The following is a 26,079-nucleotide window of genomic DNA, read 5'->3' as shown; positions in this document are numbered from 1 at the left end:
GCTCTTAATCTTTTCTTCTGGGTCCCAAAAGTAGCCTGCTAAATATTTCCTCCATTCTTTCCAGCAAATTAGAAGATGACCCTTTGTACACCTCCTATTCCAGCATGATGGCTAAGGTACACCTGGGCTTTCTGCCCATTTTTTCAGTTTTTCTATTGTCCCTTAAGCCTCTTCAGGCACACAGAAACTGATGTGCTTGAGCCACAGGCCTAGGACTCAGTCATGGCCTGGGCTCCAGACATTGCACAGTTCACATGCGTGACATTAGTAAACCACTCCACCATCCCTAAGGAAACCTTAAAGCTCTGCAGAAATGCTGGGTGCTAGTGTCTGGGTTCACATGGCAGTTCTAAGCCAACTAAATGGGGCTCGGGCCTACCCACTATCCTCGTGTTTTCAGTCAACGTTCAGAACGTGTCCAACAGTTTGAACGTATCTGTAGGCAAAAGAAGTTCAGTACATTTGGAAACAGGCCTAGAAATGAGGTGGAGATCCTAGTGTTCTGAAGAGGCAGAGTGATGTTTTCATGACAGCTAGAAGGATGGTGGCCTCTGGAATGCTGGCTGGTTAAGGGAACTTCTCTTTGTCAAATGGAAAACCTTTCCATTAGGCAGAAAGGGGCCATGTTGATAGCACCCATTCCCTACCAGCTGTACTGTCACGATGGGAAGGGGCACTTTAGGATTCACATCCTAGGTGTCTCTGATCTCATTGCCAAGCACCTGGTTCTTGTTTAGAAAGGGACAGCTCCCTGAACTCCTGTCTCTGCATTTATACCAGTACTTTACTAGGTAGAAGAATTCAGGTGTACGGTTAAGCCAGATAGGGCCCCCCTGACTGCATGATCTCAAGCGTTCCCATTCTCATGTCTAAACCCCTTGGTGGCTGCAGGGATGGCATGCAGAGTAGAATGTTGCCCCTGCAGCAGTCAAATGTTCTTGGTTTTACAAAGCACTGAGGTCCTGAGAATTATGTCCTGTCCCCTGCCCCTCACAGTAGAACAGTCTTGTTTATCAGGGTTTCCTTTAATTTGTCTCCTCCCTTCCCTGCTCCATGGAATCCAGAGTTGTCAGAGTGGGGAGGATGAAGAAGAGGAAGACAAGGAGAAAACATTTGAAGTAAGTTTTCACCAATATTGAATACAGTGCTGCCCTCCAAAGCCAACAGAGGCCTTCAGAGGGGGGGCGTCAGCATCAGCTGTGTGGCTCGCCCACCATGTGTATCAGGTAGTGAACACACAAGTCAGCCTGGATACCACAGCTAAATGGGCATGACAAGGCACCCCGTTGGCTGTGGTTCTGTTTTCTGTCTTTCAGCCTAATGAAAGGTAGGCAGGCAGGCGGGCAGGCAGCAAACTGCCCCGCAGGTTTGTTCTTGAGGAATTTTCTACTTATACCCAAGTACGGTAGTAACAGGGCCATAGACAGACAGATTCAAGCATCCGCACTTAAAAACGCAAAGCACAATGCAGACCCTGGGATAGTTTTTATACTATTCTGCAAGTGCAATTGATTGACATTTTGATTTTGAGGCAGTAGAGGACCCTGAATCTCCCAAGATAAAACTACATTAGGTTTATAGATTTGTACTCTTTTACAGGCAAAATATACAACAGTAAAAGTAAATGAATATAATTACAGTCCTGGAAAGCCTTGATGCAAAATTCTGATATCCCATATCTGGTACAGCTCTGTTAATTGTGGTCTGAGCATTCTAGGTAAATGGGGTTTCCTACATTCAGACAGATGTACTCCAGCTCACTACTCCATAGGTGTCCCCCCTGTATGACAGAGCATGGAAAACAAAACATTTAAATCTGGGATCACTTCCTATAATTACAGTATCACAGGGGAATGGACTGTGTACCAGTGCAAAAAGTAAAAGTCCATTGTCAAAATATGAGTGGATTATGCATAGACAGTTTTGGAAAGCTGAGCAGCATCTGGAAATAAACATTAGAAGTCTGCTTTATCAGAAATTATGTGTGTTGACTTCCTTTAGCAAGTAAAGATTATCTCTCTCAACTCACCTTAACACTGAATTCCCTGGGGGTAAACAAATCCTTCCCTGTTTTTTTCTCCCCAGGAGAAAGAAATGGAAAAGCAGAAAACCCTGTACCAGCAAGCGCGTTTGCATGAGCGCGGAGCCGCAGAGATGGTCCTCCAGATGATAAGTGCCAGCAAAGGTGATTTCTGTGACTGCGGGACGGTCCTCTGTAACTGCCCCAGAGATATCACACTGTGACATGAAGCCATTATTAAAGAGTCCTGATAAAGCCCCACAGGCATGATTTGCCTCTGTTTCCTTGGTGATTCAATCGAATCTTCACCATGGCAGGTGAGATGAGCCCCATGGTGGTTGAGACTCTGAAGCTGGGGATCGCCATTCTGAATGGGGGCAATGCTGGTGTGCAACAGGTAATGGGGCCCCGAGGGAGGTAGCACAGACTTCCTGGGGTGTTCCCGTGTGACAGCTGTCATGCTTCAGGGAAGAGGCTGCAGAGGGAGCCACCCAGAATCACCTTCACTGGTGTTTGTCCTTAGTGGCCAATCATATCAGAATAGATGAACACAGATGAAACCAGGGCTGGGAGTCTACAGACAATGTGTACTTAGTAAAAAGGGTTTATCCAGGGTGCAAAGAGAAAAACATTTTGTTTTTCCATCATTAGATGATTCTTTGCACAAATATGCTCTAGAGGAGGTTCTCTAAGCCTTAAGTTTTTATTTCAACCAGTTCACTTGTTTGTCTTACTGTGAGCAAGAAGGCTGATGAGTTAAGTAAAGTTTGTAACCCTACACACCTGGTGTTCATTATTCCTTCATGAATTCAACAACTGTTTAGTGATTGCTGGTTACACATTAAGGCAAGGCTCTATTCTAGGGGCAGAGGGTATAGCAGTGTATAATTCCAGTAAAAGTTCATGCATTAAAGGACAGCACACAGGTGCTCCAGGGTCTGGCTAAAAAATTCTGTGCACAGGAAAGTGTTATTTCAAAGAGCTTGGCATTCTTAAGAGTTATATCCCAGGGCCTTTGAGAATCTCCAAATACGTAATCCATTATTGCATATAATTTTTCCTAGCCTTTAATTCAACTCAGACAAATTTCTTAAGAACTACTATCTTCAGAGACACCACTCACTTTCTGTTGTCTTCCAGTACCACCCCATCAATTGACTTTCTTGCAGGCTATTTTATTTAACAAACAAACATTTGTATTATGTCAAGTTTCTACCTTCCCAGTTACAGACAACAGGGAAAACAAAGTCACACTGAGCTGTCAGCTAGGTGTATTACTGGCTAAGCTCCTGTTCCAGGCACCAAGTTCATTGCACAAGCTGCTGAGATTGTACCACAGCTACAGGGAACATTCTTCCATCATGATCCTGGCACTTGTTCCCAAATAGGAGAGACTTCAAACAGTAAATCTATGATTGGCAACAATTTACTAGACTGCCCTGTCAGAAATACCAGTGGCCCTTTATGAAATGTCTGCCCTGATGGATTCTGGTTCCATAGAAGATGGTGGGGCTCAGGCATATGGAGGGTTTAACTCCACGGGGTACTGAAGCTTACTGGAGTTACGAACCACCACCCTGGACCTGACTCAGTGGGCCTGTGTGGCTGGGACTTGCCATTTCTCCATTACAATTAGGATCAGTACTTGTGGCATAGTTTACATTGTTTTCCTTTTAAAATGTGCATCTCTTGCAGAAAATGCTAGACTACCTAAAGGAGAAAAAGGATGCTGGATTCTTTCAGAGCCTTTCTGGTCTTATGCAGTCTTGCAGGTAAATATGGGAAAACCATCCATACAACATTTTTAAAAGCTCTTCACTATTCAATTTCTCCTAAACACATATGCTCAGAAAAGAATGGAAAAGAGGATGAATACCCTACTGTGACTCAGGCTGTGTTTTCAGTAGACCCATTAAGCACTTCATTTGTTTTGATCCTTAACATTTCTTTGAGTCTGAATAGTTATTTGATTAGTCAATATTTTGACACATCCATTCTGACATGAGAAAATTTTGCCATAGCCTAAAAAACAAAGCATTAAGCCTTTGTTGATATTATTACCATATTGTGTGAGCCTCCCCTCATTGCTGAATGTGAACAGTATGTAACCAGAAGTCATAAGGTTACCATAGTTGGCTCATTTCAGAAACAAGCCAGCAATTTTTCTAAGTGAAGTGTCAGCTTATTGTCTAAGATTCTTAGGTATTGTGAATAGTCTGCAAGAAATCAAAGTTACAGTTATCTAGCTCATTTGCTTCCAATTCATATTCTTAAAAATGGAACATTAGGTTTTCCATTTGAGAATTTGGAAGGTGGACATTTTCTTTGGTGGACTTCATAATGTTGCTAACCTTATTTGACTGGGTAGATGTTGTGCCATGGGGTTGTAGAAAGCATATTTGAGCAGCAGTACAATCCCTTATTCTCAGCTCCATTTTTTTCCCCACCAGTAGCCAACTCATTTATTACTTACCTCTCTCAGGAAAAGAAAACGCAATATTTCCAGACCTGACTCACTGAGAGTAAAATAGGACATGTGGACTCCGAGATGACAAAAATCAAGGCAGTTCAGTTCCATGTTGCTCGTGAAATTCTCAGTTAAATTTCTAAGAGTTCTATTGGTAGTCAGTAATACTTCACATTGCTAAACACATCTATAATGATGGCTTGGAGGGACAGGTGACATACCCTTAGAGGCCAGTTGAGTTCTAACAGAAGTTTTAAGATTCTTTCATGTTTTTGCTGGTTATAAAATTAGTACATATTTGTAAAATACTTAAGCACTAGAGAAATTAAAACATTTGAAATGGCTGTTTCAGGATGGAGTGTCAGAAATGTCTGTTGCACAGATTGTCACCTGAATCAGAACTGCTACTTCAGAGCAGCTTTCCCCCAATGTCTTGTTTCCGTGTTGTCCTCCTTTGACAGCAAAACCCAACTATGAGGGTAGTTTTGTGTTATTGAGCAGACCCTTTTGGTAACAAGATCTGGGAAAAACCAAGAAAGATGGCAATAGAAATTTTCATTTTTCTCTTTAAAATATATCTAAATTACAGAATGTATGTGACTGCCTCAAAGAGGGAAAGCTGGATTTTTCCCTAATGTCTTTTCAACCCAGCAGATGTTTCCTTTGCCCAGTGGAAAAGGGTGGGCAAGACTTTTACAGAGCCTAATGGATTCGGCCACAAGCTTCCCTAAGAGCTATGTTCTTATGAGAACTTATGTTCTTATGTTCTATGAAACCATTCAGACTGGGGAAGGAGTTAGTCTGTTAGAGAAATAGGATGAGCCCCAATTGGAAATAACATGATCCTGAACCGTCCTATAAAGCTTTGTGGTTGTCCTGGGGGTTCCTGGCTAAGTAGGAGTTGGTAGTGACCATGAGTGAGAAGTTTGGAGAGAGTAGGGACAAAAGATGAAGGCCAACTTTTTACAGGTTCAGGAACACCTAGTAGGGACATCATTGCCTCTAGAAAGCTTCATCTTGGCTACTATTGACTTCTGAATAATGCAAGACTCCTAAAAGGTGTGGCCCTTTAAAATTTGGAATGTGTCACTCTCTCCATTGGTATTCATCCTAAGTGCTAAAACCCACAATTCCCTGTGATTCTAAGAGAAAGTAGGTAATACTGGGAAGTGAACATTAATTAGCGCAGTTTAAAATTTCCCTTGAGAAATCTTAGAAACAGATTATTCTTTCTTTTCATGGGAAAGCTTTCTAAATCTCCATCCACAAGGAAGGACTCAAACTGGACAAACAATGACAGTCACCATAAGTTTTTCTGACCCCTCCCATGTATGTGACAATGTCTGTGAACCACTGGCATCTTTGGACAATACCACTTGGCACAAACACAGGAAACCATTAGACTCAACCACATTGTCATATGTTAGTCCCTTTATACTAATACAAGGACAAGATATTCTTAGTCAACAAGTACAATGACATTAGAAATCCATTTTCCCAGTGTGTGTAGCCCTGAACTTTGTTTTTTTCTTTCATCTATTACAAGTGTCCTTGATTTGAATGCATTTGAGAGGCAGAATAAAGCTGAAGGCCTGGGGATGGTTACTGAGGAAGGAACACGTAAGTAACTGATGAATGTGAAGGCCTCTCTCTTCTGATTAAAAGCTTAATTAACTATTTCTGGTTAGAACCCCTGATCACTGTTTCTAAAACTGCAAGGATTTGCTCCACTTCAGCAAAAGATTTCCATCAGTAGCTTTGGTACAACCAGCATCTAGGCTGGATGTGTCCATAGAGCCAGTCAACTAAACGCAGTTTATCATGGTGTTTATGGTTTTCTTACCTTGCATTCTGTTTTTCTCTCATCACCAGTCATTGTTCGTGAGCGTGGTAAGTATAAGTTTCTGGCCTGAGTTGTCTACCATGTGTGTGAGTCCTGAGAGATCTTATTTAACTGCCCCAGTTCAGACACATCTAAGGCTTGGTGGTTGCATGCAGAGTTTGATACAGCAGTTTGATGCTTAATTAAAGAAGTGTCTTCCATCTGTAAAGCATGAGGTATGGACTGTGAGTCATTGCTGCCATTAGCCTAGCTGTTTTCCTTACAAATGCATCTTGGGGCTCCATATTTTAGCACCGTTGATCATTGTGTTCTGTAGCCTCAGTTCCAGGTTAATTGGATTTATCACCATTCAGCCAGTCCCCTTTCCTAATTGTTGTAACAGATGCAAGTCCTCTATCGTTCTGCAGTAATTTGCATAGGAAGGCATTCTGTGTTGGGGAACCAAACACCATTATTCTGTGTTTTCAAGGTGAAAAAGTACTCCAGAATGACGAGTTTACACGAGATCTCTTTAGATTCCTACAGTTACTTTGTGAAGGACATAACAGTGGTAAGTGGAACAGACTGATTTGTCCAAGGAAAACAACAGGTGCAAATTATGATTTAGTTCAGGATGGCACATTTAATACAACCAGTTACTAACTCCAGCACAGTAGTTAATCCATTCCCCTACAGAAACTCTATGTGAAACAACCTTTAACTTCACCACTAATGTTATTCAGGGCCACCCAACCTAAGCTGCTTCCAGAATCTTCACATGGTTAATCTAAACACCCAGCCCTTTCTGTCTAGTCCCTGGGCTCATTAAGTCCAGTTTCCAGTGTCCCTGGGATTAGGGTGCTCAGGGAAGAGCTTTGTCCAGCAGGCCCTGGTGTTCTCTGACCCAGCCCTGGTGTTCTCAGACTTTCAGAACTTCCTGAGAACTCAGATGGGCAACACCACCACCGTGAATGTCATCATCGCCACTGTGGACTACCTTCTGCGTCTGCAGGTGAGGGGGCCTTGGGCGGTGGCACACTTCACATCTCTAAAAGCTTAAGACAGTTTTACACAGGGCCAGCGAGGCCCAGGATATAGCCACGCCCCAGGAAGAAAGGTATTTATGATCTATGTCTGCACATTTATGGGAGGCCAAATACCTAAAAAGTATGTTTGAAGACTGAAGTGGGGGAGTGGTTAAATACCAAATCATCTGTTATAAAATGCAGGTTAGCTTTAATTTTGCCAGTGAAAACCTAGCCACAGTACATCAGAGCTATAACACAATCTGTGAATGAGAACAGATTTTTCACTGGAAAGAAGTACAGAAAGTGGAGGGAATGAGTTTACAAATTTTTAGTGTTTGAGCAGTTGCTTGCTAATTGTTTGCAGGCAAATTCAAACAATATCAAGAAAGTCTACATAAACATGAAGAAGGATGCTCTTTGCTCTTTGCTAATTCCCCATCCTGGTTCTGCCACTTACCAGTTTGTGACCTGGAGCTATCTACTTAACCTCCCTGTGTTCCAATTTTCTCATCTATAAAATGGACAGTCCCTGTTTCATAGGGAGGTAGTAAAGGTGGAGAGGATGAACATATGTGCTGATTCAGAACAATGCCTGGCGCTTACAGCATTAGCTACCATGGTGCTGCTGCTGGTAGGATTATTTGGATGGGAATCAGTATTATCTTTAGTGTACATTTTCATTGTGAGTATGTTTTCCTATATCACAGTCACCCAGGTCCAGCTGAACACAGTCCATGTCCCTCTCTTTCCTGCGGAGGGATACCTGCGTGTAAAAGATGCTAGGGGTCCATTATCTCTGTGCTTCTTCAGAGTCCCAGGCTCTTGTCAAACCAAAGAGATCGTAGCAATGTTGGATTCTCTTGTATTCTCCCAAACATTGGGTCTAGCTTCACTGAAGAAGCCTGAGAAATACTAAACTTTACCTGTTTGTTCTTAGGAATCAATCAGTGATTTCTACTGGTATTATTCAGGAAAGGACATCATTGATGAATCTGGACAGCACAATTTTTCCAAAGCTCTGGCAGTCACAAAGCAGATTTTCAATTCTCTTACAGAATACATCCAGGTATGTGCTATAGAGTGCATGCTTGGAAACAAAGAGAACATTTTCAACATTCCATTATTCCATATTCCCTATGGAATATTTGGATACACATTTGAGCAGTGCATCCTGCCCTAGCACTGACAATATTTATCTACCAATAGTACCTGTGCTCAGAGAAGCTCTGCTTTGTGGTCCCCCACTGTGACCTGTTCATAGCCTTGTCACACGTTATTTGCATTTATCTAGTTGCAGTTTGCTTTCCTTCCTAGACTGATAAGTTACTGCAGACAGAAAATTTCATAATCAATTTAAAATTCTTCATATCTAGCATGGGTGGTACATCATAAGTGTTCAGTAAGCATGGAGCGTGAAGTGGAGAAATGATTAATAGAATGAAGGAATTAAGGGATAATTGATGTTATCTTGAGTCTTAAGGTTAAAAACAAAATTAATGAAATCCTACTAATTTGTCAGAAATTAACTCTATGGAAAGGGTAACTTCAGGAGGAGCACATACACTATGCGCAATGGCAGTCAGATCTACAAGTGAATTTCAGCCTGGATATTCAGATCTTGCAGCATCCTTTCTCTGCTCACAACAATCTCTGTTCTTTGTCTACAGTGGTCTGTCATGAAAAAGAATAAAGGATGTACTTGGGCATAATTGGCTATTAAGTCAGTAGCCATATAAGATAGCAGCAATATAAGATTTGTCAAAATCCGTATGGTGAGCAACTTGCACACTCAAATCCTATTTGCTTATTAAAATAAACACAAAGGCTAAGACTATCAACTTGAAAATGAGGGTTCGAAGGCAGAGACTGATCCTTGTCTTACTCAAGGATTGTTAAGTACTTGGAATGATAAACCTAGGAAGAGGTGACATCTGAAGTGTCACAGAATGTGAAACACGGAACAGATCTGGCGAGCACTGGATTCACTCTCTGCAGAGCCCATCCTGATCTTCAAAATTTCCCCTGAGGTACTTAACCCAAAAGCAAAGGAGAAGCTTACTTTTTGGCGAATTTGAGTTTCTTTCAACAACCGGTTTTGTTCCAAAAAGAATCTAGAGGCCTCTAGGGATCAGACACCAAATGTACATGAAGAGTGATTTTTTAAACAAGCTTATGTGACTTTGGGATGCAGACAGTATTTCTCCTGCTTTCCTCTTCCTGGGAATTCTGTCAGGCCTTTTCTAGAACTTGAGATAGTATCAGTGTTCTTTTTGGAAATTTCTTATTGAAGAGTGATTTAGAGATTGATTAGAGGGTAGGAAAAGAAACTATAAGGGAGAGTTAAGGATAAGAAGTATAGGCAGAATGTGAAAGAAGAATCCAAATCTATAAAAATATATAAAATAAATATTACTGAAGGGATGGGGTATAAGGGGCTGACCTAAGAAACTCTGGAAATGAGTACAGTCGGTAAGACCAAAGGCAAAAGGAACTAAACAGAGGCACTTCAGTTGACAAAGCTTTTCCCATGGGGATATGTATTAATAATTCTGAAACCACTATACATGTATAATGGAAATGAGCTGTTAATAGAGGGCAGGAGCCAGGTTCATTCACTGTTGGAGTAGGAAGTTACAGACAAGCAAGGAGAGGAAGCTAGATAATCCATGTGGGAATGGATTAAAGTTGGAGACATCAGTGCGCTAAACTCATGGTCAGCCTAATATAAATAGGCACTTCCATAGAGAAATATTTATAGGTATGTGTAAACACAGTAATTAGTATGACATACATATCTGCCTCTCTGTCAGCTGAGAGGACCTGAAAGAAAAAATGACACCCAGTTAGCACCCAGATCTTGGTTTCCAATATCATTCTCCAGTGAAAGGAACCAGGGCTGCCTGGGAAAACGACTGAGTCTAGGACTGGGGCAGGAATCTACAAGAGCAACCTGGAGAATCCTGTAGTGCAAGGAAGTGTGAGAAAAAAATTGATGGAGGTATGTCAAAGGGGTACAGGAGCCAACTGAAAGAGCCCTCAGTGGCCAATACTGGAAGTTTTGATGAAATGAAGTAGTATTAGATTATAACCCCAAGCCTGAAATGGACATGTGGAGTCCATACTGATAGAAATAAATGACTAAGAAAGAATAGGCAAATTTCCCATGCAGAATTCCAAATAATTTATTTTTTTAATATTGATTTAGTAATGATTTTCAAAAATAGAGAAGGTTATTAACATGGAAAATGCAAACTGGTAACCAAGTCTGTTTGGCTTGCAGAAAAGATACTAGAGATAGAATACCTCCAGTTTGGGTTAATGATAAACTAATCCTTAAAGTAGCTGGACATTAGGAATATTATACAGATTTTTTTACTTGAGTAGATAGCCATGTGGTCATAGCATTTATGTGTAGCTTTGCCTGAAAGCAGTGAGTGCACAGGGGCCTGGTTCTCCAGCTATGCTCTGCGGAACCCTGGAGTCCCTCAGAGCTGCTCTCAGGCCAAGGCGTGGGTGAGAGTGGGCAGGAGTGCCCTTCTGTCCTCTTCCAACCAGGGCATTTAACTCTCACATAATGTTCTTCAGTGTAAGATTTTGTTTGAAAAAGGCATTCTGAAGCCACAAGAAAATCTCTGAAAATCGCCAGACTGAAATTCCTAGTGTTTTTTCAGACACATAGAATCCTATGATGGGGGGAGGGTGGTGGTAATATCCTGAGAAATTACTGGGCACAAAATGCAAGACTTTTGGAAGGAGTGATCTGCTCATATAAGCAGGTGTCAGATACGCTCACTAGGCCAAAGCTCAGAGTAGCTCACGATGTTTAAGTGAAGTGCGGCTGTCCTCCTGTCCGTAGGGCCCATGCATTGGGAACCAGCAGAGCCTGGCTCACAGTAGGCTGTGGGACGCGGTGGTCGGCTTCCTCCATGTGTTCGCTAACATGCAGATGAAACTCTCTCAGGTACTGTGCCCTGTTCCCCGATGTGTCATTGGTGTGAAATGCTAAGTCAGTCCTCACCCATTGGTGTTCCCGTTGTAATGTGGCTGCTTGATCAAACAGCTGGAAAAACCATGCAGGTTAGGTCTCATTTTTTAAATTGAGGGCCTGGATGGGAGACAGGAATGAATGCCTCCAGGGGGTTCCCAGACAGGCTTTTGCATGGATGCGGCTTCTTTCCTGTGTCCCACCAACCTCCCCTTTTCATAGTTGCCTCAACACTTGCTTTTCCTGGTGCTAACCCTTTTTGCTTCCTTGTCACTGTTCCAGTCAGTTGATAATGATCTACCCGCCCTGTCTGATTTGTCAGATGTCTGCATGTCCCTGTAATTCGCATATCCCTTCTCTCTCACCTCTGCCTGCTCCTCCCTCCCCGTCTCTGCCTTTCCTTCTCACTCCCCATCTCTCTGGCAAGATGAATCAGAATCACTCAGAGCATTTATTATGAACAAATCAATGTTAGTGTATGTATCGTCAACCACTTCTCTCCATGGCAACACATGAGGGAGAACTTCAGGATGTGTTTCAGGCTGATTAGTGTAACATTTGCAGCATTAATTTAGATAATGTGTATCTAAAATGTTCAAGGCTGTCACATCTGCTGCCTCTCGTCTGGAATGTGCTATTTAACCCTTTCATTTTTCCCCTTTTGACTCTGGCCTTATGGGAGGAAGAGCTGCTCATTCAGCAGTGATAAGTCCATTCCTATGTCAGCCAGCCAGCTGGGCAGCCCGTGTAGAGGCTCTGGAGACAAGAGCCTCACCCTCCACCTCCTCACTGGTGACTTTCAGGAAGTCATTTCCCCTTTCTGGTTTTTGGTTTCGTCATCTGTATAATAGTAGCAATTAGAATAGATGACCTCTGAGGTCTCTTATAGCCCTAATATTCTACACTTCTGTGATATTTTGTGTACAACAAGAGACCCATCAAACGTAGAGGAAAGTCCCTCTGCAATTTGAAGGGCTGGATGAAGAACTGTCTCTGTGTGAGAGAGAACCTGTCAAAGAAGTGTGGGCCGAGAATGCTTTTTTCAATCCCATCCTCAGATCGCCCACCTCAGACTCCAGGGGCCCCTTGTTCTGGGACATAGGGTATAAAGCACAGAGCTGACTCTGCAAGGCCCTGTCTGCAACGCTGAAATTAAAACCAAACAGACTGGTATCAAAACCATCTAGAGGAAGAGCCTCAATTATAAGACATTTTAAGGGATCAGTGGCACCCAGATCACCACCAACTAGAATCAGTAGGACCTAAATGGACCCAGAAAGAAAGGAGAACCTACTTGGTGATTATAACCTTGGCATTTTAATAAGATTGCAATGCTATTCCCAAAAAGCTCACCTGATAATTATCCAGTATAAAAAAGAACATAAACTTGTAGAGACACCTAAGGGCTCTTAGTGGATTGGTTGTTCAGTAGTTTCAGACAAAAACTGGTGTATCTGCCACATTGTGCTCATAAAAGGGAACCCATAAAGGAGCTCTGTTGGATGAGTCCTGCCCGAGTGAGCCTCTGACGCTCCGAGCGGTGGGTGTGTAGATACGCACTCACGATGCAAAGGCAGCTCATTCGAGAGACTAAGGCAGCCTTCACCTGAGCTTTCCAGAGCAGTTTTTTTTGCTCACTGCCCTGTACTTTGCTGAGGGATCAGATAGCTCAGGGGTATCTCCTGTTTCTGTTCTAGGATTCCAGTCAGATCGAGCTGCTGAAGGAACTCTTGGATCTCCTTCAGGACATGGTGGTGATGCTTCTGTCCCTCCTGGAAGGTTGGGCTGTTTGGTATAACTAGGCATTGACACAACTGTATTTGGTCTGAGCACTAACAATACTAACCATGCAGATTAGCCTTCTGGCAGATCATCAATGCCATACGATATTGGTTAGAAAACCAAATTTTCAGAAGCAAAAAATGAGTGAGGGGCACATGGTCTGATGGACAAAGCCTGAAACTGACTCATTTTATATCAATAGGAAAGCCAGAATGAACTGGGGAAAACCTCCAAGCTTTGCTCCTCCCTATCCTCTCCCTCTCCCCATTGCTTCTCAATACATCTGGCTGCCAGTGTGTATGCCAGCCATCTACTTGGGCACCCTCCTAGGTATAAGGGGATGAAGGGGCACCACTTATTCCTATGTGTCCCCAGTAATTTGATAATAAAACCACCTCCCAGGCCAGATAAAAGGCCCTGGTGCAGCCCTCTCCTCCTTCCCTTTGTTTCTTTCTCCCGTGGCCCCAGTGGTGTAGTCTTTATGGCTTGCTGCTCCCTCCTACCCACTTCCAAATCATCACAGTCAGAAAAGAGCTGACTGATTTGGCATAGAAGTCTTCTAAAAATAGCTATCTGACCAGTTACATGATGACTGGGATTATTTATATATTTGTATGTCTTTTTGAACCTGCCTCACAGGGAATGTGGTAAATGGAACTATTGGCAAGCAGATGGTTGACACACTGGTAGAGTCATCTACCAATGTGGAAATGATCTTGAAATTCTTTGACATGTTCTTGAAACTTAAAGACTTAACCAGCTCAGACACCTTCAAAGAATATGATTCAGATGGTAAAGGGATCATCTCCAAAAAAGAATTCCAGAAGGCCATGGAAGGGCAGAAACAGTACACACAGTCAGAGATTGACTTTCTCCTTTCGTGTGCAAAAGCTGATGAGAATGACATGTTTAATTACATTGATTTTGTAGACCGGTTCCATGAGCCGGCCAAGGACATAGGATTTAATGTGGCCGTGTTATTGACAAATCTCTCCGAACATATGCCCAATGATTCTCGCCTTAAATGTCTGTTGGACCCAGCAGAAAGTGTGCTAAGCTACTTCGAACCCTACCTGGGACGGATTGAGATCATGGGTGGGGCCAAGAAAATCGAGCGCGTTTATTTTGAGATCAGTGAATCCAGTCGAACTCAATGGGAGAAGCCCCAGGTGAAGGAATCTAAGCGGCAGTTCATTTTTGATGTGGTCAATGAAGGTGGAGAGCAAGAAAAGATGGAACTGTTTGTGAACTTCTGTGAGGATACCATCTTTGAGATGCAGTTAGCGTCACAGATCTCTGAATCTGACTCAGTCGACAGGCCAGAAGAGGAGGAGGAAGAAGATGACAATTCTTCTTACCCGGTAGACATCGAGGGTGACGAGGAAGATGACAAGGCTCTTGAGTCTGCCTCTGCGTTTGCTGTGGCCTGCGCCTCGGTGCAGAGAAGCGTTGCCGGCTTTCTGAAGAGGGCCACCCTGAAGAACCTCCAGAAGCAGTACCGGAAGGTGAAGAGGATGCCTGTGAAGGAGCTGGTGAAGGTGTCCTTCTCATTCTTCTGGATGTTGTTTGTGGGGCTCTTGCACCTGTTCTTCACCATCTTGGGTGGGGTCTTTCAGATCCTCTGGAACACGGTGTTTGGAGGGGGCCTCATAGAAGGGGCGAAGAACATCAGAGTGACCAAGATCCTGGGGGACATGCCCGACCCAACCCAGTTCGGCATCCATGATGATGCTGCAGAGGCCGAGCGGGCAGAAGGGCCTGAGCCGGGTGTCACGGCGGGCCTAGTGCGCTTCACCAAGGGCGAGAAGGGCGACGCAGACATCATGTCAGATCTCTTGGGATTCCATCCAAAGAAAGAAGGGAGCTTAAAGCATGGGCCAGAAGTGGGTTTGGGTGACCTCTCTGAGATCATTGGCAAGGATGAGCCCCCAACTCTAGAGAGTACTGTACAGAAGAAAAGGAGAGCACAGGTAGGCGTGATTTATTTCTGTCATCTTTCTTTATGCCCCAGAAAAGACTTGCCACACTATGTTACAACTGTACTGACACTACTTCCCTAGGAGCCACATTGTTTTAGATAGCAGCTCTTGCATAGGTGCCCTGATCTTAGAATTCCAGCTCTGCTGTGTCTGGAAAGAGGGAGACTTAAATGATTATTTCAGTGTCTAACTGCTGAGTGGCCTTCAATGTAGAGTCCAAACATGATGATGTGATGGTCTGTCACCCTTACCTTGGTTCCACCCTTTATTAGAAGGTTAGTTCTCATGGTGCACGGGAAGCAAAAGCATAGAAAACCAGGTCCAGGTTTCCCACACTGTCTGTAACTAGAATGTTCCTATAAACCCCTTCATTAACCAAAATGGCATAAAGCAAATAAGCTTTTACCATTTTGTAAAAGTGAAAATCCTCTTTGGATTTCTTTCAGTTAGCAAAACAGGCACTAATGTGCTTTCATAAAAGCAAAATGACATAAACTGAGATGGGAGAAGAAACCTGTATAGCATAAGAGGAGACCTTTCTTGTGAGACAACACCTGTGCAGTACCCCCAGAAGGGCCACATGATATCACATGATTTAGCACACCATCCCAGTGAGTTTTATCATGCTTGGGACATTTTCATTCTTGCGATGCATCCACTATGAAATTTGAACTTTGAGTCCGTCGAATAGATGACTGAAGTAAGATAAAGTAATTCAGAGCCCCTTGGTCATGGAAAGTCCTGGTTTTTCCCTTCTGTTGCAGCATCTAACACACAGAATCACCCTAGCATTAACGAGAATGTGAAGAGATCAGAGCCCAAAGACAACTTTTGTTCATTCATTCCAGGTAGAGGATATGGCTCATGTAAATATCCTAGTGCAGGAAAGGATTTGGAATATCCCAGGAAAGAAAATGGGGTCTGGGTGTTTGGCTATAGGGAATAACAAGCAAAGTGGTACAAGTCAAGGATGGAGAGAAAGGCCTTGTGGGCCTTGGTAGTAAACCTGAATTTTAAGTGCACTGGCCATCAGTCAGAGGAACTGGGGTGGTGGTAACAGGATTGGTGACAAGGAAGGAATTCTGTGTGCCAGAAGCAGGTTCTGGCTCAGACCTGGTGTGATCTGGGTCCTGTGTCTCCCTGACTCCCATGGGGCAGTAGGACCACTGCCCTAGGGCTCCAACAATGTCCTGGCACAAGTATAAGCTTTGATTTAAATAATAGCAGGGCATGAGTTTTCAAATTGGAAATCTTTGTCTTGGCATCCCTCCAGAACAGCCTGATAAATAGCAGGACATGTGTGTTCCATGGTCCTAAGAAAAGCAAAGCAGGAGTAAGACATGGCACTGTGGCCAGGGAGATGGAAATGGCCAGCAGTATGGTTTGTCTCCATGAGCTCTTTAATCTGAGAAAAACTTGTCTGGCTGTTATTTTGTCTAGGCAGCAGAGATGAAGGTGGCACATGAAGCAGAAGGAAAAGTTGGACCTGAGAAGGCAGAGTAAGTTCTCAGGAGCTACTCGATGGCTAAATGTGTCAGGCCCGAGTAAGTACTTGGTGACTACTCGAAATGCTATGGTAGACGGCTCCTGGGGGCATCTACTGCTGCAGTCAATAGAATACTTGATTTCTATTCATACAAGAAATAGATACTGTGCCAGCACTGAATACATTTATTTTTACCTGGGGTACACAATAAACACATTCTACTCATCTTGTTAACTTGATAATCTCAACGAGTAGAACAAAATTTCCTCACATAGCCAAACAAATTATCAAGCACCCACACTTCACAACTTCAAATAATGTTGTTGCTGATGATGGCATCTAACATACGAGCACATGCCAGGTACATGAGTACCTAGTACATGCCAGGCCCTGTGCTAAGTCTTTTATACAATATCTCACTTAACTCCTACCACAAGCTTAGTAGAATAGGTACTATTGCTAATTCCAGAGAGGTCCTAAAAAATAAAGGGCAACTTTTCTGAAAGGAAAGAAAGTTGTTAAGCTGAATTTCAGAAGACTACAAACTTATGTCTAACTGATGTACACCTATGACTGTGGCTCACCAAAATGGGCGCCACTCATTGCATACACAGGTGACATCCAGGTTCTGTGGGGGGATAAAGACCAAGGTTCCCACTCTCAAGGAATAATAACAAGATTTCTCTTTAATTCAGTCCCCCTGTCTGGGCCAGGCCTCCCTCTGGCCTTCCCCGCTGAGTGGGTTTCTCATCCCTGCAGCATGGAAGATGGGGAGAAGGAGGATAGAGACAAAGAAGAGCAGGTCGAGGCACTGTGGGCAGAGGTGACAAAAAAGAAGAAGCGATGGCATGGATCCAGAGTTGAGAAGCCTGAAGCCTTCATGGCCAATTTCTTTAAAGGGCTGGAAATCTATCAGACCAAGTTACTGGTGAGTGACGCAGCCCTGCGGCACTCCGGGTGCTGGTGCTGGCCCGGGCAGACCTCAGAGAAGTGTGTGGCCATTTGGATAGCTATGCTTCCTCGTCCTGCTCACTCCTCTGCTTTTTCTCTTCTTGTTTCTCTGCCCAGTCTTTTTGTGTTGGAGGAAAATAAAAAGAAAACAAAAAAGCGAAGAGCTTCAGCTCCCATCCCTGACAACAGCATCCTCTCTGACCTGTGCTCTCTCCAGGAGGGGAGAGACCCCACATTTTCACTGGTCCTTTATGTATGTTATGGGGAGTTAGCCAATCATAGAGCAAAGTTCAGAGTGGCTGGATCATTTGGGATGCACCAAGAATATTCCTCTGATAGGGTTAGGCTCTCATGCTAGTCCTCAAGAGCTCTATATTCCACAGGCTGTGAGCCTGCAGCACAGCTTGTGATATTCTTTCCGTGACAAACTGCCCACTGAGGTACAGTTGCCAATGGCCAGGCCACACCATCCCAGCACCATTGGTGACAGCCCCCTCCACAGAGAGATTGAGAGCTTTCCCCAAGTAGCTACCCTTCCAGTCTTCAGGGCCAGTTTTCCTGGGAAAGATGGCAGTGAGAACGGGAAGGTGCCCCTAACAGGGCAGAGGCAGAGGTTCTGAGGCTGTGACTTACAAAGGGACAAAGATTCTAGGCCACAGTCTGGCCACAGCCAGGGTGGGAGCTGCAGGGAGCTATGGGCTTAGATCACCCATAATTTCCAAATAAGCCACTTCCTGTATGGAGTACACACACACACACAGCCCCCACACCCCACACCTCCCTTTATAGCAACATTTGAGTTCTCTGCTGGTGGCATGTTTAAGCCCTTGGTTCCCTGAAGGATAAGCTGGAGCTTATCCTTCAGGGAGCAGTGTTCCTTTGAGTGTCATTCTAAGCCACTGTTTTTTAAATGATTCCTCCCCAGTAAGTCATAAGAAGGATAGGATGGTCCTCTTAGAGTGGTTACCAAAGAGCGGGGCCAGTCCCTTGTAAACGTCTAACCAGAAAAGATCATTGTGAAAGGACATTCTCTTTCCTTCCAAAGCTCTTCTACTTCTGCCTGTCCTTTTCTTTTCAGCATTACCTGGCCAGGAATTTCTACAACCTGAGGTTCCTTGCTCTGTTTGTAGCCTTCGCTATCAACTTCATCCTGCTCTTTTACAAGGTGATACTTCATCAGGGGTTATTTGCTAAATATACTATATGCTTGAGAAATATATATAATAGAAGTTACACCCTTACTTAGAGCACAAATTCTAATATCTAAGGAAATTTCTAAGACATTGGCTTCTGAAAAGGAGACTGTCTTAAGCAATGGTAGGAATGGAGAGACTGCTGGCAAGGGAAGCCAGCAGGGCACTATTTCAGTAGTTCAGACTTGTTTTAGTCATTACTTAATCCTTTGAACATTTGTGGGGCATCTACTATGTGCTAGACCCTATATTAGCAACTATGGGGTATTTCAAAGTGACTAATAAGTACAGTTATTTCTTTGAGGAATAAGGTAACAGCACCATTACAGTTGGCCCATATGTGAGAACCATTATCAAGGAAGAATTAACAGGAGTTGGTTTCTAGATATGGGAAAAGAGGGACTAGTCAAGACAAATGAAGATTTCGAACATTGGTAAGTGGATCTTGTACCCTGTAGGCACATAATAAATGTTAGTAGAATGAATTGAAAAATGATAGGTCCCGGATTCTTGACCTAGTCTTTACCTGGCTCTGCTCTCTTGCTATTTGAAACCACCAATCTCATTTTTATAAAATGTGCTTTTATCCACATTAACCTTCCACTCAATGAGCTAATGGCTTTCTATTGCCAGTAGAAGAAAAATGGGAGTCTATAGACGGGTGTGGCAAAGCGTGCTTTAAACACTGAGGTTGAGGTGGCTGCAGACAGCCATCCAGGCTGGACACAGTTGAAGCTACAGGAGGAAAGCCTCAAAGGTATCGATTTGGGAGTCATGTATGAAAGAATAGCAGTTGAAGCCATGAATGTTAATACATCTAAGGAAGAATGGACAATGCTGAGTGTGAGCATGAGTGTGTGCACTTTGCACATGCATATTTGTGTCATAGCCTCCTCCCAGGCTGCAGCATTTCAGAGATCACCTCCCACAGCATAGGGATTATAGCATATGTAGTGAAACTTCCCCAGTTTTTTAATTACTTTTTTTCAAGAGAGAGGTTTTGTCCCTTAAAACTTGTTTGCAATTATTGGAGATCTGGGGCGTCCCTGGAATAAGATACCTAAAAACATCATCTACTCAGCAAGTAATGCTGTGTCCCTCCTGTTGCTACAGCACATGCCAGCAAGAGGAAACACGTGGGGAGAGCCCAGTGGCAGAGGCTTTTTCTGGTGTTTATGAGAGGCTGTGTGTCTTGGGCCAGGTCACTGAAGAACCTTCAGAGGAAGAGACAGAGGACATCGCGAACCTGTGGAATTCCTTTAATGACGAGGAAGAGGAAGAAGCAATGGTGTTCTTTGTCCTGCAGGAGAGCACTGGGTATATGGCCCCTATGCTGCGGGCGCTGGCCGTTATCCACACTGTCATCTCCTTAGTCTGTGTGGTGGGTTATTACTGCCTGAAGGTGAGCTGCTGCCAGTCTAAATCTAACCCAGCCAGCCGTTTTTTTCTCAAGGACTTTTCTAATAGGCTGAGGCTTGCAGACATTGGCATCACAAGGAGCTGGTTAAAACTGCAGACTGTTGGGCCCCACCACAGGCCTTCTAAATCAAAATCTACAATTTAACATTACCCCAAGGTGATCTAGCTGAGAAGCTTTGCTCTATGAGTCCCTTTTCAGACACTTACTGAATTTCTTGAATTAGAATTATCAGGCTAAGTGTGGAGCTAGTAATGAGAGGTTCTTCTCATCCTTGAACTTTACGTTGGAATTTTTCAAAAACTGCTTTCCATCTTTCAAAATTAGCAATCACCTGGGAGCTCAGCTGGGCTAGACTGTCCAAGATGGCACATCTCATGCCTGGCACCTTGGCAAGGGAGCAGCTAGAAGGCTCGGCTCAGCCAGGGTTGCTGGACCTTTCTCTCCACATAGACTCAGAGCCTCTCCCTTCGCATGTGGCCTCTCCGCATTCTCTTTCCAGAAGGGGAGCTGGACTTCTTGCATATGATGGCTTGGGGTTTCCAAAAAGAGCACAAAAGCAGAAGCTGCCGGCCCCTTAAGGCTTAGGCCACAAACTGGCACAGTATCATTTTTACTACATTCTGTCTCAAAGCAAATCACAGGGTCCATCCACAGTCATTACTTCACAGGAGGTGAGGGAGGCTGTGCACACAGGGCATGAACACCAGGAAGCACGGGTCACTGGGGCCACCTTCAGACACCCCTACAGTTACACCAGTCTTCAGTTACTCTATTTTTGGTGTTCTCTAAGTCCAGTTCTGCTTCCACTATATCACATCTTTCTTTATCAGTACATTTTTTTTCTGCTGTTAATTAGGAAGTCTGCTTGGCTGTACACCAAGCCATCTTCCCCCCAGGAAGAGACCAGAAAATATATTCCCATCCCTGTGGCCCTCCCACAGTGACCTATAATATGATGTAGGAAGTTCAGCTACCTTCTGGAGAAACTGTGCCCTAAACCCATGCACTAAGGACTCCTTAACAGTGAGAGAGCAGGGGCGGGAGCCAGGATGCCTGGGCTGGGCTCACCATTCTGCCACTTAAGCTCACCACTCCTCTGTTTCCTCATCTGTGAAAATGATTTTACAGATGTGGAAAAATTATTATAATAATTATTATAATAGTATAATAATAATAACACCAGCCCCTGAAAGTTTCTGGGGGAGAGTAAATGAATTAATATGTGTACAAGTACCCAGAGCACCAGACCTGCATAGTAAGCACCAGAGTGTGTTAGCTACTCTTCTTTAGTTCACCATCCCAGGGCTCAGCTTGTTGGATGAGGTGCACATATACTGGTGGCCTAGAGAAAACTAAAGAGAAACTATCTAGAGAGTAAAATTGTGGAAGTGCTACTTACAAACTCTTAGAAGACTGAAGGGGAATGTTTCAAATCCCAGAGATCGGTACTACTCTAAAATTTGTTATTATTCTGGCATTTCAAAATACGGCAGACATTAGGCAGAAGAGCTTTCTCTCAGCTTCCCCCCGACCCCATCCATTCACCAACAGCATCACTGACTCCTCCCAGTGTGTGACACCTATTACTAGTCTGTGCCACCTTCCTATCATTAGTCTCCTATTTCCTCAGTGTTGTTTTGTTGTTTAAGGAGGAAAAAGGGGCAAGAGGTAACTCTTTACAAATCATTATCTCAATTTTGTCTCTTTGTCTTGAAAACAAAAGAGCAGTGTGGAGCATATGGATACCATGAGCTTGATAGTTATTGGGAGAAACAGTTTGGAGACCAGGTTCTCAGGGATGTTGCCAAGTAACCAGTGGCTTTTCTGGCTAGAGTAGCTCTGGCTATTCTGACTTCTCACTTCCTGGGATTTCAGTAATATCCTTTGACCTCACTAATGCTGTACTGCCTCTGAAGTATGTGTGCATCTGGTGCATCGAGTGAGCGGATTACTTCCTCATCCTTTTTGGTGTACCTCTTAGTAGTAGGTCTTTGTAGCCATGCCACCATATGTATGCTAAAATCAGTTACAGCTATAAAAGATGGGGAGTGATAGCAGGGAATGAGTAAGTGTGACACTGCCTGACAGGGCCTCTTCTCAGGAGTCTCAGGAGGAAAACATCAATAGAAAGACTATATATGGAGCCTAGAGTATCTTCTAACTATCAAACCATGTTTCAGCAACCAAATTTCACAGCCATGAGATGACAATGACCCTAGCCATTGAAGGGGATTGCAGCATTTCATAGTGTTCCTGTGGCTGACCTATCTACTAGAGGATCAGTTATTGTTCTTTCTGAGTCTTGGTTCAGCTCCAGCCTAGGAGTCGTCAGAAATCTAAGACTCATCTGAGGGACTCGTCTGAACACGGCCTTCTCACCAGGATGGCTCAGGAGTCTAGTTTGTGGTATTATGGACTGTTGAACCCAAGCCTTAAAGGGTGGCCCAAATCAGATCAGCTTTTGCAGAAGGAAGTATATTAGTGCAACAAGTGAGAAGAGATTTATTTGGCTTTGCTGCCCTGAAGTTGGAACACTAATTTGTGAGAAATGCTTGAAAGGGAGTGTTTGAATCAGAAAGCTTTCTCTGAGTAACCAGTGTCTTCCCCTGCTAGGTTCCTTTGGTGGTATTCAAAAGGGAAAAAGAAATTGCCAGGAAGCTGGAGTTTGATGGGCTGTATATCACTGAACAACCCTCTGAAGATGACATCAAGGGGCAATGGGACCGTTTGGTCATCAACACACCGTAAGTGCCCCCACTCCTACCCCAAAGAGATAAAACGGTGTCCACTATCAGTAGAACAACACATTCTTCACCAGGCTTGGAGCCTGATTCATAGAAACTTTCCTTTGATTTCTAGGGCTTGTTTTCTCTCCTGCCTTTCTTAGTAGACTGTTGTGTGTATCTCTGTGCATTTAATGGAGGGCATTACCAGGAATACTACCAGGAAGTGCTAAGCATATTTAATTAAGACTAGATAGTCCAGGTACAATATTACTTAATCTATCTTTCCATGTTTGAGTCATACTGGGTGTTTCCCTGGCCCAGGGGTTCAGTGATAAGTTAAGCACCTTCTCCAGAGTCCCCATATGGCACAGCAGTCTTGTGACAGCACCATTTCTGAAGGCTTTTCCTTAAACAAATAGCTAGTTGGCAATAGAATGCCTCCCAATATAATTCAACAGGCAGTTCCATGGGCAGTTAAAATAGGACCATCTGGGTGGGAATGCTAAGGCCTGTGGAGTCTTAGTAGGCAGGTGTATAATTACTGCTGTGATGTGGAGAGCATTGATTCTAAAAGTAGAACTAGGTACCAAGTCAGCTCTGTAACCGAGTTGTTTGTGAACTGGGGCAAAGTAATCAAGCCTTCTGAGCCTCGGTTTCCTCCTAATTAATAGAAGGATAGGAATACCACCTTCAGTCTAGGAAGATCAAAGCATGTTTGTCACATGCTTGTCACAAGGTAGACATCAAGCTAGTCATCATTCCCTTTCTCTACCTGTTCAAAAAATGGCCATCACCATTGGCAAAGGTAATGCCAGGGTATTCACCACTGCGAAAATGAGAGTTGCAAGATAAATTTAATATGCTGAAAGAAAAGTAAAGAAATAGGGCTAGTTTGTAAATGAAGCTGACTGTGTCAACTCAGCTGAAACTCTTAGCTGTACCAATTAAAATATGCAACCCTCACCCTGGGGAAGAAAACTGCTCCTTATCCAAAGGTATCAGACAAACTGAGAGGCAGCTAGTTCTACAAAGGCACAACTGAGCTTTTTAAAATAGTCCCTCTTAGGGGGGGAAAAAAAGTGGGCATGCAAATCAAAAGCTTGTCCCTGCTTATAGTTCCCTGCCAATCTCCTCAAAGAAGGAAAGAAAGGAACACTGAGCCATCTGACCATGTGTCATTATTGCATTACAGAAATTTTAGATACTATTAAAGAATGTAATTCTTTGGTAAGATTTCTGCAGTTATCAGTAATGCTAATGTCTGAGGCCTAAGAGTCCAGTAAAAAAGCAGTTCAGTTTCTAGAAATTTCTCCTAAGGAGATAATGAGAAGAGTACACTAAAATGTCCCAACAATATTTGCTAAATTTTTAAATTTGAAATGGCTTAACTGTCCATGGGTAGAGAAATGCATAAATAAATAGAATAGCTTTTCTAAAATTTTTAATTGTTTCAAATGGCATCATAGTACAGCTAATTCTATATCATGAAGAGCTTTCCTGTTTAATTTTATTTTTATATTGTTAAATACATATGTAGAAAAAAATACAAACTGTATATGTATATTTTAAAGTACAATAATAAAATAATCTACAAAGGTTAAAGAATGGATCACTGCAAGCTTCCAAGTGTAGATGTAATCCTCCCCAGCTACATCCCCCCTAGCCTCCAGCCAGCCATGCTCCTGACTATTCATTCTTATGTTTTAGTTTATATTTTTACCACTTAGGTATGTGGTAAATACGTCTCTAGACATATTGTTTAGTTTTGACTATTTCTGAACTTTATATAAATGGAATTATACTATATGTATTGTACTGACCTTTGACTCATTTAGCACTACAAATGGGAGCTCACCTGTATTGTGTGTAGCCACAGTTTGGTAGTTTTCAAAACAAACATTTTTCATGATATTAATATATTACATATTTGTCCAGTTTCCAAACAGTGGCTATTTCGACTCTTTCCATTTTCTGGGTATTACAAACAGTGCTACAGTGAACACTTCCTTTACATCTTCTCCAGCGGAGAGGCTGGGAGAGGAACTTGCTGAATAGTAGGCTATGCAGATAGTTTCCCTGATTTACATACTGACCAGCACTATATGAGTTCCTAGTTCGCTGCCTCTTTGTTGGCTTGTTATCATCAGATAACTGCTAATTTGATAGGTGTGCAATAGAGCTCATTGTGCATTTCCTTGATTTCTCAAGGGGTTGAGCATCTTGGTTTTTAGGGGGGTTTTGACCATGTATATATATGTATCACTTATTTATGCATTTCCCTTGTGAAGGTCCTGTTGTCTGCCCCACACTTGTAGAAATATTACCAAGTAAAATTATGTTTTCTACCTTCAAGGGGCTTCATACCTAGTCAGGGGACAAAAATACCCACACCAGCATGGGATCACACCTGTGAAAGGGCTTAGACCAGAGCCTCCAGTCAGTGGCCCTTCAGCATGACTTGTGGAATTTCCCGCATACAACAAAATGTGACTGAGACTGAAATTATATGTTACAATTTATATAAAAGATTTAAGAGAAAGGGGATCCCTGTGTGGACAGAGGAAGCCTGGCTTGGTTTTTTGTTTTGTTTTAGGTTCTAAATGCCATACATGAAAAAAATCAAGTAGCAGAAAAATGTACCAAGAAAGTCAATTACTTCTATTCCCCCAGAGATAAAAATCTGTTACTGGTGAAGTCTCTAACCCCAGCATTTGTTTTTTGCTTTTAAGTGCCATTTGGATGCTTAAGACTAAGAAACTGCCTTAACTATCCAAAAAAAAAAATTTTTTTTAAGATTGCCACCTTGTTAGAGAGAGGTGGCATTTGCTCAGTTATTCTTCTGGGAGGTCCATGAATAGAACGTCCCCATCACCAACGTGGACAGTCTTTATAGGATAGGGGACTATTATTGTGTTACAGAGCCAAGAAGAATGACTCAAATAAGGGAAAAGAGAAGTGAGAATGTTCCTTGGCTTCAGTCTAGCCTCACCAGGAACCCGCCCAGGAAGGCTGTCATTCTGGAGAGGAGAGCAATACTTTCACTGGTTTTTGCCAGCACACCTGAAACATGCAGGGGGGTTAGAGATGGTGTGGTCTAAGGAACCACCTCCAAAGGACAGAGGGATCTCATTCCCTGACAAGACCAGGCCCCGCAGGAGGTATATGACAATAGAAAATAGTGGAAGAGCACTCTGGTTAAGTAAACCTGACATAAATGAGC

At 43.1% G+C, this 26,079-nt stretch overlaps 2 protein-coding genes across 6 annotated transcripts in view; one reads left to right on the top strand and one right to left on the bottom strand.

The window, feature by feature from the left end:
• AVEN (apoptosis and caspase activation inhibitor) overlaps positions 1–26,079 on the bottom strand; it is a 303,004-nt gene that overhangs the window by 51,583 nt on the left and 225,342 nt on the right. The window contains exon 6 of one of the 3 annotated variants that reach the window (XR_012120625.1): positions 14,912–15,048. The exons of the other annotated variants lie outside the window; for them this stretch is intronic. The gene's annotated coding sequence lies outside the window, so the exon portion shown is untranslated. Of the gene's footprint in view, positions 1–14,911; positions 15,049–26,079 lie in introns of those variants that run through there. 3 annotated transcript variants of the gene reach the window in all.
• Positions 1–26,079, top strand: part of RYR3 (ryanodine receptor 3) — a 506,091-nt gene that overhangs the window by 467,701 nt on the left and 12,311 nt on the right. For 2 of the 3 annotated variants that reach the window (XM_036998427.2, XM_036998420.2), the window contains exons 76-92: positions 65–116; positions 1,065–1,118; positions 2,086–2,185; positions 2,338–2,417; positions 3,716–3,792; positions 6,034–6,107; positions 6,800–6,880; positions 7,233–7,321; positions 8,275–8,403; positions 11,194–11,298; positions 13,020–13,101; positions 13,744–15,074; positions 16,524–16,582; positions 17,329–17,497; positions 18,599–18,685; positions 19,915–20,115; positions 22,747–22,877. In XM_036998427.2, coding sequence (XP_036854322.2) covers positions 65–116; positions 1,065–1,118; positions 2,086–2,185; positions 2,338–2,417; positions 3,716–3,792; positions 6,034–6,107; positions 6,800–6,880; positions 7,233–7,321; positions 8,275–8,403; positions 11,194–11,298; positions 13,020–13,101; positions 13,744–15,074; positions 16,524–16,582; positions 17,329–17,497; positions 18,599–18,685; positions 19,915–20,115; positions 22,747–22,877 — 2,901 coding nt within the window. Of the gene's footprint in view, positions 1–64; positions 117–1,064; positions 1,119–2,085; positions 2,186–2,337; positions 2,418–3,715; positions 3,793–6,033; positions 6,108–6,359; positions 6,378–6,799; positions 6,881–7,232; positions 7,322–8,274; positions 8,404–11,193; positions 11,299–13,019; positions 13,102–13,743; positions 15,075–16,523; positions 16,583–17,328; positions 17,498–18,598; positions 18,686–19,914; positions 20,116–22,746; positions 22,878–26,079 lie in introns of all 3 variants that reach the window. The other variant, XM_036998418.2, reaches the window with a different exon arrangement.

This window comes from Manis javanica, chromosome 8 (genome assembly GCF_040802235.1).
Source record: "Manis javanica isolate MJ-LG chromosome 8, MJ_LKY, whole genome shotgun sequence".
NCBI lineage: Eukaryota > Metazoa > Chordata > Mammalia > Pholidota > Manidae > Manis > Manis javanica.
The sequence above is the reverse complement of the archived record's forward strand: the minus strand, read 5'-3'. Positions and strand labels throughout refer to the sequence as shown.